At 34.8% G+C, this 16,523-nt stretch overlaps 2 protein-coding genes across 2 annotated transcripts in view; both read right to left on the reverse strand.

Moving 5' to 3' along the window:
- Window positions 1-7,845: 7,845 nt before the first annotated feature.
- LOC143916334 (glutamine--fructose-6-phosphate aminotransferase [isomerizing] 2-like) lies at window positions 7,846-10,800 on the reverse strand. The gene has a single exon (XM_077437366.1). The coding sequence runs from the start codon at window positions 10,336-10,338 to the stop codon at window positions 8,314-8,316; it is 2,025 nt and encodes a 674-aa protein (XP_077293492.1). The 5' UTR covers window positions 10,339-10,800; the 3' UTR covers window positions 7,846-8,313.
- A 1,870-nt stretch (window positions 10,801-12,670) lies between these two features.
- LOC143916882 (uncharacterized) overlaps window positions 12,671-16,523 on the reverse strand; it is a 357,016-nt gene continuing 353,163 nt past the window's right edge. The window contains exons 10-16 of the mRNA XM_077438143.1: window positions 15,499-15,723; window positions 15,198-15,429; window positions 14,421-14,541; window positions 14,255-14,350; window positions 14,013-14,182; window positions 13,871-13,941; window positions 12,671-12,717 (exon numbers count right to left, since the gene is read on the reverse strand). Of these exons, the coding sequence (XP_077294269.1) occupies window positions 12,671-12,717; window positions 13,871-13,941; window positions 14,013-14,182; window positions 14,255-14,350; window positions 14,421-14,541; window positions 15,198-15,429; window positions 15,499-15,723 (962 nt within the window). The remainder of the gene's footprint in view (window positions 12,718-13,870; window positions 13,942-14,012; window positions 14,183-14,254; window positions 14,351-14,420; window positions 14,542-15,197; window positions 15,430-15,498; window positions 15,724-16,523) is intronic.

Here is a 16,523-nt window from a genome sequence, read left to right on the forward strand (position 1 = left end):
ACATTTGCCACGACTACTGTCGCCTTATCTTTCATCGGCATAATGAAGCCTTAACTTCAAGAGAAGACACATGCACATTTACATACAACTCTGCAACATCATATGCATATTAACGTCTCTGAGACGCTGCAAGATCTATTTTAGTATGAAAAACAGCATTAAGATACTGTGTACACAGTGCCGGCCTTACACCCAATGGCGCCCCCGGGCAATTTTTTCTAAACACCCTTAGAAAAAAATTTCGCCTTTAAATCTAAAATTTTGTATGGCTTTTGGCGCTCTAATTTTAAAATTTAAAGCGCCTTTGACGCATCGAGCGGCGCCCTAACTTATTTGGCGCCCTCGGGCGCCGCCCGACCCAGCCCCCCCCTAAAACCGGCACTGTGTGTACACCATAATAGATTTTAACATATATGAATTGAATCGACATCACATTAGTAAAGTAAATGTGTAAACTAATGAGATAATTAAAAATTTGTTAACTGCCTCATTTATTCATATGTACATATGTAGGTTGCGAAAGTAACAAAGTAAGTTTTGATTGGTATTCATATTATATACATATTTTAAATTGTGTAAAAATCAATTACATAATAAATTGAACTGAAAAATATAATACAAATCATATTATGATTTAAAACCATGTCGCCGATGTATATACATACATATTGTTACGTACGCCGCGGATTGAGCGAATTGCACTTAGACCAACGGATATCTGTTATCGGATTAACTAAGTGCATGCACTTACTTCCAAGGATTATATCTGGACTCTAAGTGCATTTAGGCTAAACAATGACCGTTATTAGTTATTTCTCAGAATCGGCACGGGGAGACCCAATGTCGTGGAAATACATATCCGAATACGTGACTATACAACAGGTAAACATATTAGGCGTCCTGAGAGATCTACCCTTTATAAGGTGGTACGTAGGCGATATCAGGGCATTCTGGACTTAGCAGTGACACTGCGTGTATCTCCTTAATCATCAATAAATGCTGTGAAACGACTGTTGGCCTTTTACTTGGATCCTCCACCCACCCCTACGCAACAATATGTATGTCACAGTGAAATTATATATCAAGTGCAAATGGGTTTGGTGCAAACAATCGACAAGCGCCAGACAGACTGAACCACAGATTAACTGGATGGCTGCTTTAAGCCCAATTCTCGACTTCACGAATGATAGATTGCACATCAGATGACGAGAAACTTTTCGATGTGTACAGATGCAATTATTAAAATGGTAATTATTAACATTCTGGCGAGTTTAATAAGGCAAAATTTGGAACTACAGTATCAGAAGCACAGAACGTATACAGGGTAGATATGTCGGGACTTCGGGTATATTTCGCTTAGTGTAAGTGCGAGCAGTGCGCACGCATTAGGTACACGTACAGTTAATCTGTGGTTCAGTCTGTCTGGTGCTTGTCGATCGTTTGCACCGCAACGAGTGCAAATATATTTTCAGTGACGTTTCAGTTAAGTCATAACCAGCTAAATTTTCAGGGTTGGTTTTATTCATTTAAGATTAGATTGTTAGGGTTGGTATTATTTAAGGGTTAGGATAGGTTAAGATCAGTAGGGGTTGGTTCTATTCATTGAAGATTGGGTTGTTAGGGTTAAATTTATACAGTTAAACGTTGTAAATTCATTGTTCGATACATTTTCACTTGAAATATGCTTTCACTGTAACATATACATACATAATCACACGTTTTAAAGGACATGGAATAAAAATACTTTCAATTGTATACGTCTGTACCCAAGAGATTTATAGGTCTGTTTCTATTTTAGAAACCTTGCAAGAAATATAAAAACAATTATAAAAATGTTTTATTAGTTTATTACATTATTTTAAAAGACTTGTATACCTTATTTTAAGCCTATTCTATGTTTTTATAACCAGAAGATTGTAATAATTGAGATAGTAATCATAATAGTAGTATATTTTTTAAATCAACTTGCTTAACTTAACACCGAGAGGCGCCGGGTTCGATCCCATGAGCTGAACTCAATTGAAAAGAATTTTTCTGAGTACATCTGTAGTGCTGCTGGTCAGACTTGGATATTTGTGCTCCTGGTCGATCGTTTTCTATCAAAGTTTGCCAATTTTCTCTGATTTCATTGTTGAAACGGTTCCCGTTTAAAAATTGGCTAAAAATCCTTCCTACCTACTATGTCACCACTATTTGAGTATGATTAATGTACAATAAAATTTATGTACAATTCATAGATGTCTCGTTAATTTGCGAGTTTTTCAGTGTCTCGTAATTCAACGACTTGTAATAAAAATGCTGCATTGTAATTGTAATTTTAATTTGTAATTGGCCAGGAAGGCGCATTGGGGTTTGTTTACCTGTAAGGCTTTCCTGGTATATATGTAAAATAAATAAATAAATTAGAGAGTCTAAACACACCTTTACAAAACTCGAAATCCTCGGCGGTAGTTATCTAGAGTAGTGATCTAGGGTTTGTTTGGATTAGCTACAGTTTTTATACCTGCTTTCTATTGGATTTCTAAATAATTCTAGTTTGAAATGTTGGCGAAATTTTTAGCGTGGCGGGCTTTCAACAGAAAAGACATCAGCACTCAAAGGGTTAAGATATACATACATACATATTATATGCGTATAGAATATAATGTTATTTTATTTTCAATAGATCTTAAGATTTCAAGCGGAATCTTAATCTATTGAAAATATTATCAGGATGTACTTATTCCAGAATTTCCATTCATTAACTCCAAAAACGTCCAGAGATGATGCTGAAGAAAATGATATATTATGTTGTCTGATGACAATGCGTTTGCTTTTTGTTGATGTAAATCTGATTTTAGTAATACTGTCTTCGAAAACGTACCATTTAATATACTAATACCTTATTAATTTGATTTCATTTAGTATGTTAATATCTATTTTCAAAACAAAGCTTGTTTTCAAGTTACCAATCAGCTAATTATTTCCAAACCCATTTTGTATATTAAAACTTAGTCATTCAGAAATCGTGACTAATCCATAGACATACAATATGTCTGAGTTGAAATGCAATACATAAAACCTTTAATAAACACTTATTATTTAGGTTGTGGCTATTTGCAGGTACTATATCTATATATTATTGGCTATTTGCAAGTACTATATCTGCGAATTATTGGCTATTTGCAGGTACTATATCTGCGACAGGCACAAAGTCTTCTGCGCATGAGCGAGAACTGTCACTTTCAGCGTGTTTACTGTTAAAATTTTGTTTTAAACCTCTTAAAATTAGTTCGAACTCGTAAAGTGACGTAGAGTAAAAAATATAATCCAAATTAGTTAATATTATTAATTGTTAGAAAATTATTATCATATACAACGTATAATACCTACATACAAGTACAAGCCGCGAACTAGCTAAATGATATAAATCTATTACAATAACGTGCGAAATTTATTTGCCTCATGTATAATAAACGATTGATTAAACAAATCTAGCATACATTAAATGTAAGAAATTATAATCGGAATATAAGAAATTATAAGTTCACGCGCATGCGCAGAAGGCTTTGCGCCTGTCCCATATATAGTACCTGCAAATAGCCACAACCTATTATTTATAGTCATATCTTCGTCTATGTGAGAAGTTGATGAAACAATTTTGTCATATGTACATAAATAATGATCGAACGAATCGTTTGCTTGTTCAGTTGGGCACGTTTTGAAAATAATAATCACACAAGTCGGATCTCTGGGATTATTTGTGACGGCGATGATTAATTTTACCAGTGGGCGATTTTCATCAGTTAGAACCGTGCATTTATCGATTGAAGCGGACATTACATACGATTAATTCGACGATATCAATTGATTACGATAATTCTCGATTCGTACATTCACAACATGACACGCTGTGCGAAAATTGTCGACTCGTATCGTTATGGACATATGTACATAGATGTACGCAGAAGCGTATGAGATATTTCATCATGATGATGAATGCAGTCATCGCTGCCATAATCTGAGAGCTAATCTATCGTAATATGGGATTATTTGATTTGATTCATACTGGAATATTTTTATTGAATCGAACGGAAAAACACTAATGAGGTGCCACGAACGCCACATGTGCTATGTACAACACTTTTAATCTATTACGGAAATACATTGTATTTGCTATCAAATTTATTGCTTTTTTTTCCCAAAATTGTACAAGTTTAAATACAGTAAATACTGCTTTGGTTAAAGCTGATAGTGAGACAAATTCTATTGTAACTTTAACTGAAAATGTATATTATATATTATAATATTTTGTTTAAAATTTTTAGATCTATTCAGTGGTGTCGTCCCAATTTCGGAACAACGGGTTTCCGATATATATAATATGGTTGCGTAGGGGTGGGTGGAGGATCCAAGTAAAAGGCCAAAGTCGTTTCACAGCATTTATTGGTGATTAAGGAGATACACTCACTGGCAGTGCTCCGTCCAGAATGTCTTGATATCGCCTAAGCACCGCCATATAATGGATCGGTCGCTCTATTCCCTATTTTTCAGGCATGTACTCGGATATGTATTCCCACGACACTCAGTCCCACGGTATCGGTCACTTCTGAGAAGGGACTAATAGCGGCCAATTTGGTGGCCTACATGCACTTAGTCTAGAGATAATCCTTGAAACCAATTATAACGGTCACACAGTCTCTGGGATGCTACTCGGCCTAATCCGATTGCACTTACTCGGCGGTGTACGTAACAATATATTAGAATTAAATTAAGTCAGAAAATGAACAAACTAATTCGAGAGTTACCATCAAAAGAGTTGTCGAGTTTTCGGGTTCCTTTGGATATTTCAAGTTTTAGGCAATAAAGTTTGTGACTATTTATTTACTCAGAAGGATTTCGAGTGCAGCTGTGCATATTGAATGGCTAACAGTTAATTTTGCTGGTGCATAACGGAAAAGAAGGTCCTTCCTTATATCTGCTATGTATTCGACTTACGAATAAAACAATATTTTCGAAGTTTTTTAAATATTTGTATCATTTTCAACAAAAATGACATGGATTTTTGATTCCAAGCAACGGTTTCCGGAAACCTGTTGTTCAAAATCAATAGAATGACACCACTGGATCTATTGAAAGATAAGTACTTGCTAAGTGAGTTGGTAATAGAGAAACAAACTGTTATTATAAATCACATTTCATTTGGAGGTACGCATATAAATATATTATAATTAACATTTGGAGTTAAAACCGTCTGATAAATGTTTTTTAAGAGGTAATAAAATAATAATTATTAGTAAATATTTTAATAATTGTTTTTTTGGTTTCCTGTAGTTATTAAATGGAAATATGTAGATCTTTCAGATACAAATAGATATGTATCTATATACATACATATGATCTTAGCAATGTATTTATTAACACCTGGGCGACGCCGAGTATTACTTTTTAATACAAACTTTTTCACTGCATATCAAATTCATCTCATCTGAGATTCGCGAAGAGCTACGTCTGGAAATTGTTACTACATGGATGTGAAACGTGGACTGTGAAGACCAGGATTATCAGCCGCATCGAAGCTTTTGAGATGTGGTTCTACAGGCGTATACTGAAGATCCCGTGGACCAGAAAAAAATCAAATGAAGCTGTCCTCGGCATGATAGGGAGAGGCAGAGAACTTGTTTCCGTCATCAAGCGGAAAAAGATGGAGTACCTCGGACACATGATACGGGGTCCAAAATACGAATTTCTCCGTTTGATAACCAAGGGCATTGAGAAGAAGAAGATCAAATTCAGTTTTGTTTGTACTTTTACAATGTTTGAATGTGTATGAGGTTTATATTACCATCCTTTTCCATTTAACACACTCTATTTGGTTTGTGCATCTTGTCTAAGGCCTGTCTGTACAATAACGTTATTCTATATATGTATATGGTTTATACTGACCTTTTAGACTCATATACAAGAATAGTCGAAATATGATTTTTCTAAGTGGAATTTTATTTAGTTCTCATGTAAAGACAATTTAATATATTATACCCATTAATTCAATTCAGATTCGTGTAAATACGGGTAAATACTAGTACGAGCTTTTAGCTCGAAATTTTACCGATTTAAAATTCAGCACACTTCCAATTAACCCTTTTAAACGAAAACAAAAAATAGTGTGGCCAGAACACTATCCCAATAAACATGTTTCAATAGAAAATACTCAATATAAAATAGTATTAACAGTGGGAAAAAATCCCAAGTGAAAATACGTACTTTTGACTTTTGATTTGAACTGGACGACTACTTAAGAGAGATTTGAAAGCTGAAAAGTACTAAAAATGAAAGATAAAATACCCGACTATAGATTCAAATATTGATTTTGAACAGGAAATTGTCAGTCATTTCTCGTCTCTGAACCATTTTTCGTGTCGAACAGTGTTATTAAAGTCTATCTATCATTTCTAATAATTGGGGAGAGGTGTGTCGTATGTTTTTCTTAGTTGTTTAATATTGACGTCTATTGCACATTACCAACGTCTTTTGACTTGTAACGGTAATGTTACGCAAACGATAACTGGTTTGGCATCGCTGAAACTGTGACATCAATAGCGCCCAAACAAGAGAAAGTGAACAATAGGCAACGGTGAATTCTCACATACGTCGTACATATGTTTTAGGTGGATTGAAAAAGACTTAATTACATTTTATATCAAAAATTTATTTATATTTTTTGATTATAGAGCCAACAGCGAATCACAAAATCAGTGGGTAAACAACATACATCGGAAAGGTTCGACTATGTACAAAAATAAAAATAAAAACATTGCAACACTGAACGAATGTTCTTATAAAAAGATTTCTTACAAAATATATGTAGAATTTCAAACAACTGTTGAAATATTAAAGGTAAACATTTTTTTCTAATATTCAAACACTCTCCGATGTACGAAAAAAGTAAAATTTAGCACATAAACTATTAAAAATAAAAGTAACAAATACTTAAAAATTTTGTCTATACATTTCCAATAAATAAAATTAAAAAAAAAAAAATTAACCACCGTAGGATTGTCAATTAATTACATAAACATTGTCGTACAAAAACGTTGCAAAATTTTAAACTCGTTAGTTGTGTACAAAGTTGATAACATTGCAAATATATAAAATAGATAGGACAAATGACCCCCGCAACATTTAAAGCGGCACATATCAAGTACAGGTTGCGAAATCAATTCGGAACACATAATAATAGACAGACGATTAAGACTTATTTCAAAAGTGTCCACTTTTGCACACAAACAGACAATGCGTTATTGCGGAATGCTAAAAACACAAATTGCAACTCAAATCTTGGTCAAAAGTTCACACGTACGGCTCTTTATCTGAAATTCGTCAACTTAACAACACTAATGTATAGAAAATAATATGTAAGAAATATATATGTATATAAAATCGAATGTTACACAAAAAATAGCTTATCTGCAGTTTAGTACTGACTTTAAAATTTTTGATAGATTGCGAGGAAAACGAATCAGTGAATATTTACATTTTTCCTCTTGATGATATTGTGTTTTTGAAGTTTGGTAATGCACAACAAAGCGATCGTATAAATTTTGAGAAGATAATATAATATATTCACAGCGCGAGTGCAATTTTGAAGAAAAAAAAATAGATATACACTGTCTATCACACATTCACGTTCAAAACTATTGTGATCAGATATAAGGTACAGCTCGGTAATTTATTGTCTCTCTTTTTACTAAATATATATATTAAATATTATATATATACTTTCTTTTTATACATATAAAATATAAAATGATGTAACACTAAATAAATATTACATACAATCCCAGAAAAATGTAGGCAAACCTGTAACGATATATATTTTTTATTATAATTTGTTTTATATACATTTTTTTTGTATAATGTAAAACTATAATGAAGAAGTTTACAATGTTTGAGTAGTCGTAATGAATAAGCATGTTATTTCAACTGATAATATAGTCTAGATGATAGATATAATAGAATACATAATGGATTACAAAAAAAAAAAATGAAAAACTAATCAATATAATGTTGTATGTGATTGTATGTAAAACAATTTACAATTTCACATGGTAAAATGTACAGGTTGCTTAAATTTTTTTAAATGATTATATATATTACATAAATTTTTATTTAATTTTCAATTCAAAATAATTGTAATACACTACCGAGTATTTTGGACAGGTGATTAGAACAGTATTTAAGTAACTATCTTCTTTACGTCGTCCTCCCAAATATCACTAATCCGGAACAAAAGCGAAAAGCATAATTTTCCCGACCCTACTCATCGACGATTCATCATTCGACGGTGACGGACTTGGCGAGGTTTCTCGGACAGTCGACGTTGCAGCCACGGAGCACGGCCAAATGGTACGACAGCAGCTGCATCGGGATGACTGTCAGGATTCCCTGGAGACAGTCGACGGTGCGCGGAACTTCCAAAGTCTTGCATGACATCTCGCTAGTTTCCTTATCGTCCTTCTCGCATATCACGATAGGTCTTCCCTGACGGGCTACGACTTGCTGCAGTGCGTTCATGCACTTTGAGTATACAGGATCGCGCATTATGATCATCATCACTGGCATGGAATCGTCGACGAGAGCCAACGGTCCGTGCTTCAACTCACCAGCCATAATGCCTTCGCTGTGCATGTACGTCAATTCCTTGACTTTCAACGCACCTTCTAGACACGTTGCGAAGTTGTAGCCGCGGCCCATTATAAGCAAAGATTTCTGCTGGTACAGATCTTGAGCTAGCACTTTGACTTCTTCGTCCAATGCGAGCACTTCTTTGATCTGATCGGCTAGATTTTTCAAAGCTTCTATGATATCGTGACGGCGTTTCTGGAATGATATACGATCCTCGCTCAGGACGAGGGCGAACATTACTAAAGATATGAACTGAGACGTGTAGGCTTTCGTCGATGCGACACCGATTTCCGGACCGGCGTTGATGTGGATTCCGCAATGTGATTCTCTGCAGATGGAACTTCCGACTGTGTTGGTGACGCCGACGATCAGAGCGCCGTGTTGTTTACAATAGCGGAGAGCCATCAGAGTATCGGCCGTCTCTCCCGATTGGGAAATGAAGAAGCACACGTCGTCTCTGAACACGGGAGTATTTCTGTCGAGGAAGTCCGAAGCTAATTCTACCATCACGGGCAGCTCGGTAAGTTCTTCTAGCAGTTGTCTTGTAGCTACAGCGCTATGGTAACTAGTACCGCATCCGATTAACATGAGTCGACGGCACCGTTTGATCTCTGGAATGTAATCTTTGATACCTCCTAGTGTCACAGTGTGGTTTTGGAAATTGAGACGACCTCTCATCGTGTTGACAACGGACTCGGGTTGTTCGAAAATTTCCTTTTGCATGAAATATTTATAGTTGCCTTTCATGATTTGCTGAATTTCCATCTTGAGCGTGGTGATTTCACGAGCGTGAGGGTCGTTGGAGCTGCACGATAAGCGATGAATGCTCAGGGTACCATTCTTGACGGCGGCAACGTCGTCGTCTTCAAAATACAATACTTTGTTAGTATGTTCGATGACGGCGGAAGCGTCCGATGCGAAGAAATATTCAATCTCTTTATCTTCTTCGGGTTGGAATTCGGAGTGGCTTTCAGAACGAGGCAAAGACGGCAGTACAGTGCGGGCTGCTTTGTTGTTATTGTACATGATAGGAATATGATCGACTGAAAGATGATTCTTGGTCTTGATTCCGACCAATAAGGGAGATCCTCGACGGGCGGCTACACACTCTCCGGGGAAGTGGCGCGATTTGAAGCACAAAGCGAACGCTCCTTCCAATTGTTGGATGGCTTGTTCGACCAACTCCTGGAAAGAATAGGTCGGGTGTTGGTTGTATAAGTGGTGTACGAGTTTGACGATGATTTCAGTGTCGGTCTGGGATTCGAAATGGTATCCTTTCTTTTCCAGGAACATTTTCAATTCCTTGTAGTTGGTAATGATGCCGTTGTGGATGACGACGAACGCGTGGCTCTCGTCCGAGCGTTGGGGATGAGAATTGGTGGCGTTGGGCTCTCCGTGGGTTGCCCAACGGGTATGTGCAATTCCACAATGGTTTGAAACGATTTCGTCTACTTTGAGCTCGTCGTTCTTCAGGGTGATCTCGTCTTCGAGGGCTTGGACTTTGCCACTCTTCTTGACGATGTTCATGTCCTTGCCGTCGGGAGAGTCGATAGCCACCCCGGCGGAATCATATCCGCGGTATTCGAGTCGCTTCAAGCCATTGACGAGGAAGGCGAGGATCTCCTTGCGCGCCTTAGGCGTCAGGTGGTTGATGTAGGCGAAAATGCCACACATGATTGCGAAGACGTGAGACGAGAGACGAGAGACGAGAGACGCGAGCCGCGAGCCGCGATCGACGAGAGACGATGAGAGCAGGTGGAGATGTGATGCTGCCTCCACGTCCACACACTGACTGACTGACTGCCGAGTGTTAGTGTTATGTGCTGAGTGTCGGGTGTGTTGTGTCGAATGTCGAGTGCGAAGCCGTCACACCGACATTACGATAAAGCATGCCAAACAGCGGCGCTGAACCCAAACTGGTTTACTTTCACTTCCCGTTCGGCACACGTCACCATGTTCTGTTATCTCGCGATACTCCCGTCGGAGGCGAGGCGGGGGCGCGAACAGGTGAGGGGGCGAAGCCCTACCGCTAAACCCACCTGTCCTGGCTGCAAACTGTGGGAGCGTAGGGTTCAACGGCTTTCGGTGACACGCGGCGCCGCTCCCCTCTGTCACATTTGACAGATATTTCGTGCGCTCTGTGCGACAGACTTCACACTCTAGTGCTATCTCTTTTACTCGCATTGAACTGCGCCAAAGAAAAAACGAAACGACACTATAGTGTCATCGCACTAGTAAAATATTATATTGTTTGAAAATTGCGCGAAAATCTGAAACCCATCGAAAAAATGAAAAATAACAATCGTTTTTATGACCACTGTTTTTTTTTTTTCTATAATACTGACAACTTTGATATTTAACTAAAAATTATAATAATACTAGCTGAACCCCGGCATGCGTTGCAATGCCATAATAACGCAAGCAATTCCCGTTCCCGTTCCCGTTCCCATTTGTCGTAAAAACGCAGGAAGTGAACACATTTTAAATTATTGCGTTGCAATGACACTCATTCCTGTTTTTTTTTTCACAGTAATCTTCCCGGACATGCATACAACAAATCCTGAAAGTTCCATCGTAATCGCTTCTGTGGCTTAGGAGCCTATTCGAGACACACAAAGAGATTCATTTTTATATATATACATAGATTAAGAGACTGTTAAATTATTATAATATTTAAAACAGAGATGTAAACTGTATTTGAACCGAACCAAAATAAAATCTTAATAAATATATATAAAATTAAAAGGTTGCTTTTTTGAATTATTTTAATCGATAAAGATTCTAAGATTACATACATATGCCGCAATAAAATATAATAAGCAGTTTCTAGACATCTAGCGATTTTTAATGAATAAAATGTTGCTGTTTAAAACTGGTATATTGTATTATTAACCACTAGCATCGTAGACTAGTGGTTAGCATGGTAATTGGATTATTAGTCACATTGCGATCGCCCAAAAGACAATTTTTGCCATGAAAATCACGAATACGGAATATTTTGCACTCGAGTTCTCGTTAGTATGATAGTTATCGTTAGTATGATAGACTTTTCGGCTGTCAGATGTTCCGTTATAGAGATTTTGGTGACTTTTGGGCGAATAATCACCGAACCGGTTAGCATATATGCTTTTCAAATAGAGTGGTCACGGATTCGAGTCCCACTGGTCGCTGTTGTCCAGAGCTTGGTTTGTGTCTCCAGGTCGATCGTTTCCTATCAGAGTTTGTCAATTTATCTGATTTTCATTGAAACGATTCCAACAAATTGGCAACCTTTGCCCATTTCTCGCAATTTTCGAGTTTTCGGCATCTCGAATATAAGTTTATCGAAAATTTATCCATAAATGTTTCTATATATGATCCTTTGTTAAAATTATTCTAAAAATTGTATATCGATGTTTGTAATTGGCCAGGAAGGCACATTGGGGTGGACCTGTTAGGCCTTTCTTGTATATATGTATGTAAAAATACATAAATTAAATAAATTAGACAGGCCATAGAAATGAATAAATATAACTAATAGCAAGATTTATTAATTTTTAAGTCAATATATTCTAGATTGAATTATTCAGTCCCTTTCTTAATTTATGTATCATATTTATGCTGCCTGTTATGGTTTATCTGTAGTTTACAGATAATCAATTTTCCTTTGTTAGCTGAAATATTGCACATTTGATAAAGTTCCTGAATGTTCGATACATTTACAACACCGTACATACGTACTAATAAATTCATTTAAACTGATAATATCAATCACGATTTCGCCTTTTATTGCCGTATATATATATATATATGTACATTATCATTATTGTTAAAATTATCTATCATCTACCGCGCGAGTGATTAGAAATTTCAAGGTAGTTCACATTCGGTTAACGGAATCGATTTAGTAATATACACTATAAAGATTTTAGCTTCATATGTATGATATATTAGCGTTGTACAATCTTCCATTGTGCGATCATATTCACGTTTAACGTGTTTCACAATGTCCATTGCATTCACAGTATCAAATTTGCATTGGATTGCAGATTCCGTTCACCTTAAGAACCATACCTTTGCAATTCAAGGTTGCATTCTAACAATCTAACTGGAAATATACTTTGGAGAAAGTTAAATTTAATAATAAGGCCCCATTAAAAACCAACAGAATAGCTAGTGATTAGCATATAATGCTTTGAATAAAGTAGTCACGGGTTCTAATCCCACTGGTTTCTGCTGGCCAGACCTTGAATTTGTGACTCCAGGTCGATCGTTTCTTATCAGAATTTGCCAATTTATCCGATTTTCATTGAAACGGTTCCAAAAAATTAGAAAAATGACCTATTTTCTTGCAAATTTCAAGTTTTCAGCAATCTAGAATTTCGCTGAATTATATAAAATGCTGCAAATTTACAAATTTGACTATAGATATATCTGTGGATGTTAATTGATATGTATTTACTTTGTATTATAATACTTGTATCAAATGTACATTCTTTCTGGCCAGGAAGGCGCATTAGAGCCACCTGTTAGGCCTTCCTGGTATAAATAAAAAATATGAAAATATGGGTGGGTGAAGGATCCAAGTAAAAGTCCAAAGGCGTGTCACAGCATTTATTGATGATTAAGGAGATACACGCACTGGCAGTGCTCCGTCCAGAATGTCTTGATATCGCCTAAGTACCGCCTTATATCGAGTCGGTCGCTCAAGGCATTCGGTTACTTCCCTATTGTTTAGGCATGTACCCGGATATGTATTCCCACGACACCCAGTCCCACGGTATCACGGTATCGGTCACTTCTGAGAAGGGACCAATAACGGCCAACTCGGTGGCCATTGTTTAGCTTACTTGCATTTAGTTTGCAGATAATCCTCGAAACCAATTATAACGGTCGCACAGTGTCAGGGATGCGCCTCGGCCTAATCCGATTGCACTTAACCGGCGGCTCTTTTTAGTATACGTAACAATATTATATTTAAATCAGAGTGAAAGTTGTATAATATAATGGAAAAAATCTAATTATTTTTAATGTGATATCTGTTTCATACATAGTTGAATGAACAAAGAAAAAACAAAGTAGTAGTTATGGATTTAATATCGAAATAATTGATGGTTTTTAACAATTATAATTTAGATTCATTTCGGACTATCTTTAGGTAACATTTTGAGAACAATTTGTAATATTCCTCCACAATGTCCAAAAGCACAGTAAAGTAAAATCTCACATATCTGAACGATGAAAGAGGTAGCGGAGATTGATGTCAAAGTATTTACATCTGCCATTGAGGTAGGAACTCTATAATCATACAAAAATCGTATAAAAAATATATCAAGGCTAAATATTTGTAAATAAAATGAATTGCTTACACGTGTTGAACATGTTTGAAATAAAATTGATATAGTTTTGTGTCGCATACGTAATTTGCCGGTATCAAAGCGAAAGCAAAACACAAAGTCAAATGTACAAAATCTTCTTGCTCTTGAAACACTTCCAGTAGACCTTTTATGCTATTTTGTTCAGTGCCGTTGCAGGTTGCCTGGAATTTCACAGTAATCATATATTGTTGTGTTTTAAAATGTCTTACTTCGAATTAAAAATAAAATCTGACCATTTTCAACATTTGTTTGATTGTCCATTTGAGAACTTTAATGCTAAAAAGCCAAGTTCTTACAGTGAAAATGAAAAGTCCTAATAAAAGCAGCATCTATGAAATAGTTTTAGTTTTTAATCATACAATTTTAAATGTTAATAAAATATGTGTGTATTACAAATACTTGTAAAAACTGTTGTTGACTGTCTTCAAAAGAATTTTGATATCCATCTTTATAAAGTATCGCCCCGATAGATGTCATGAAGATTACCGTTGGAAGAAGACCCAAAATATCATCGTTACAACTGAAATATTGCAATCTCTGAAAAGAATAATATGTATATCCTCTTTTTTTACATACATATACATATTAGTAATTCGAAAAAGTTCATGGAATACTACTTTATAAATAGAGTCCCAAGTGCTTTCAAATTTTTCTGGAAATGTCATTTTTATTTATCTGTCGTAATTTACTATCTTCATGAAAATTTTAGATACATTTAACAGTTTTTACAAAAATTTTGAATTTCTGTAAAAATATTAGCCCATTACTAGTAATTTTCTTTGAAGATTTTCACTAAAATAAATGAATTTATTTTTATTTAATATTTAAACATTATATTGAGAATATTGTTTAATTTAATAAGATAATATATTTTTTGTTATTAATCAGTCGACATTGTGTGTATGTATTTGATACCATTTTTTAATAATACTCAAATAATTAAAAATAAAATATGTAGGCATGTTTAATATATATGTATATATTGAAATCTTTATTTGTAAATATTAAAAATATATATAAATATAATAATATAATATAAGTATAAAAAGTTGTTAATGAAAGTCTTCATTTTTATATTAATAAGTATCAAAATTGGTAGAGATAAACATAAATGAATTTTGTCACTGTGGATGCGTTATTTATAAATTTTTAAATGTTGCACTTTGTTTCCAACACTTGTTTTCCTCATTGAAGAATACTTTTGGTACGGCTTGCTCTGACATTAGAGATGTTTCAGCTGAAGTGAAAGCAATGGACATGCATACATCCTCTTTCAATCCTTTGAGCATTGAATATATGAAACCACCGGCTAAACAATCGCCAGCTCCTGATACATTTTTAACATTTACTTCACGTGGTATCGGATACAGTCTCCGATTTAAGTCATCGTTTGAACATACACCATAAACTAATTTATTATTATTTAAAGAAAAAAATGGATTTTTGATATTATTTTTTGTGACTATCAATACGCCACTTTTCCCAAGTGTGATTAATAAATTATCTATATGGTTGGCTACATAGGATGACAACTCTAAAGCGAGTTGCATGTTGTCTTTGGATAAATGATTTTTATTGTATCCTAGTGAAAATGCAATAGCTTTCAATTCGTTCATATTAGGCGTTGCAAATTTTACTGCTTTCCAATGTTCAGTTTTGAATGGTTTAATGGCTTTACGTTGATCCGTCGGTTCGAAGAACACTGAAACAATTAAACAATTTGAGATTTAGTATTTTTCAAGCATATTTTTATTTATTTATTTATTTATTTATTTAATATACTTGGGGGAGGCGGCAAAGCCGATAGGCCCAAGGGGTTTGAATAAACATTATTTTACAAATTATACATATATGCAATAAAAAAATGAGAAAAATTAAAATACATTAAAAAAAAAACAATATTAAAATAAAATAAAATAAGAGAAGAAAAAAAAATATAAAATAAATAAACAAAAAAAGATAAAAATACAGAAATATGATTATGGGAAAGAAGAATCACAAAAATCCTTTGGTTTTAAAAAAAGTATCAAGTTTATTCTTAAAAATATTAATATTAATAGAGGTTACTAAATCGTTGGGAAGACTATTCCAAACTGAAACCACTCTGTTAGAAAAGAATGTATCTCTGATCAATTTATTAGATTTATCTTTTTGGAGTCTAAGCGTGTGACCTCTGAGGTGAGTGTTTATGTTGAATGAAATAACATTAGACATATGACAATTATAGTGATTATTAAGAATTTTATAGACTTCGATTAAGTCACCTCTAGATCTTCTCGTCTCCAATGTAGTGAGATTCATTATTTTCAATCTTTCATTATAAGAAAGTGATTTGAGTTCAGAAGGAATCTTTGAAATTCTCCTTTGAACCCTTTCAATACATGTAATATCCTTTTTAAAATGAGGATTCCATATGCAAAAAGCGTATTCAAGTCTAGGTCTGATGAAAGTTTTATATATTTTTGTTAAAATAGTTAAATTTAGAAAATTGAATACCCGCTT

The sequence above is a fragment of the Arctopsyche grandis genome, chromosome 9, assembly GCF_051622035.1.
Source record: "Arctopsyche grandis isolate Sample6627 chromosome 9, ASM5162203v2, whole genome shotgun sequence".
NCBI classification, from domain to species: Eukaryota; Metazoa; Arthropoda; class Insecta; order Trichoptera; family Hydropsychidae; genus Arctopsyche; species Arctopsyche grandis.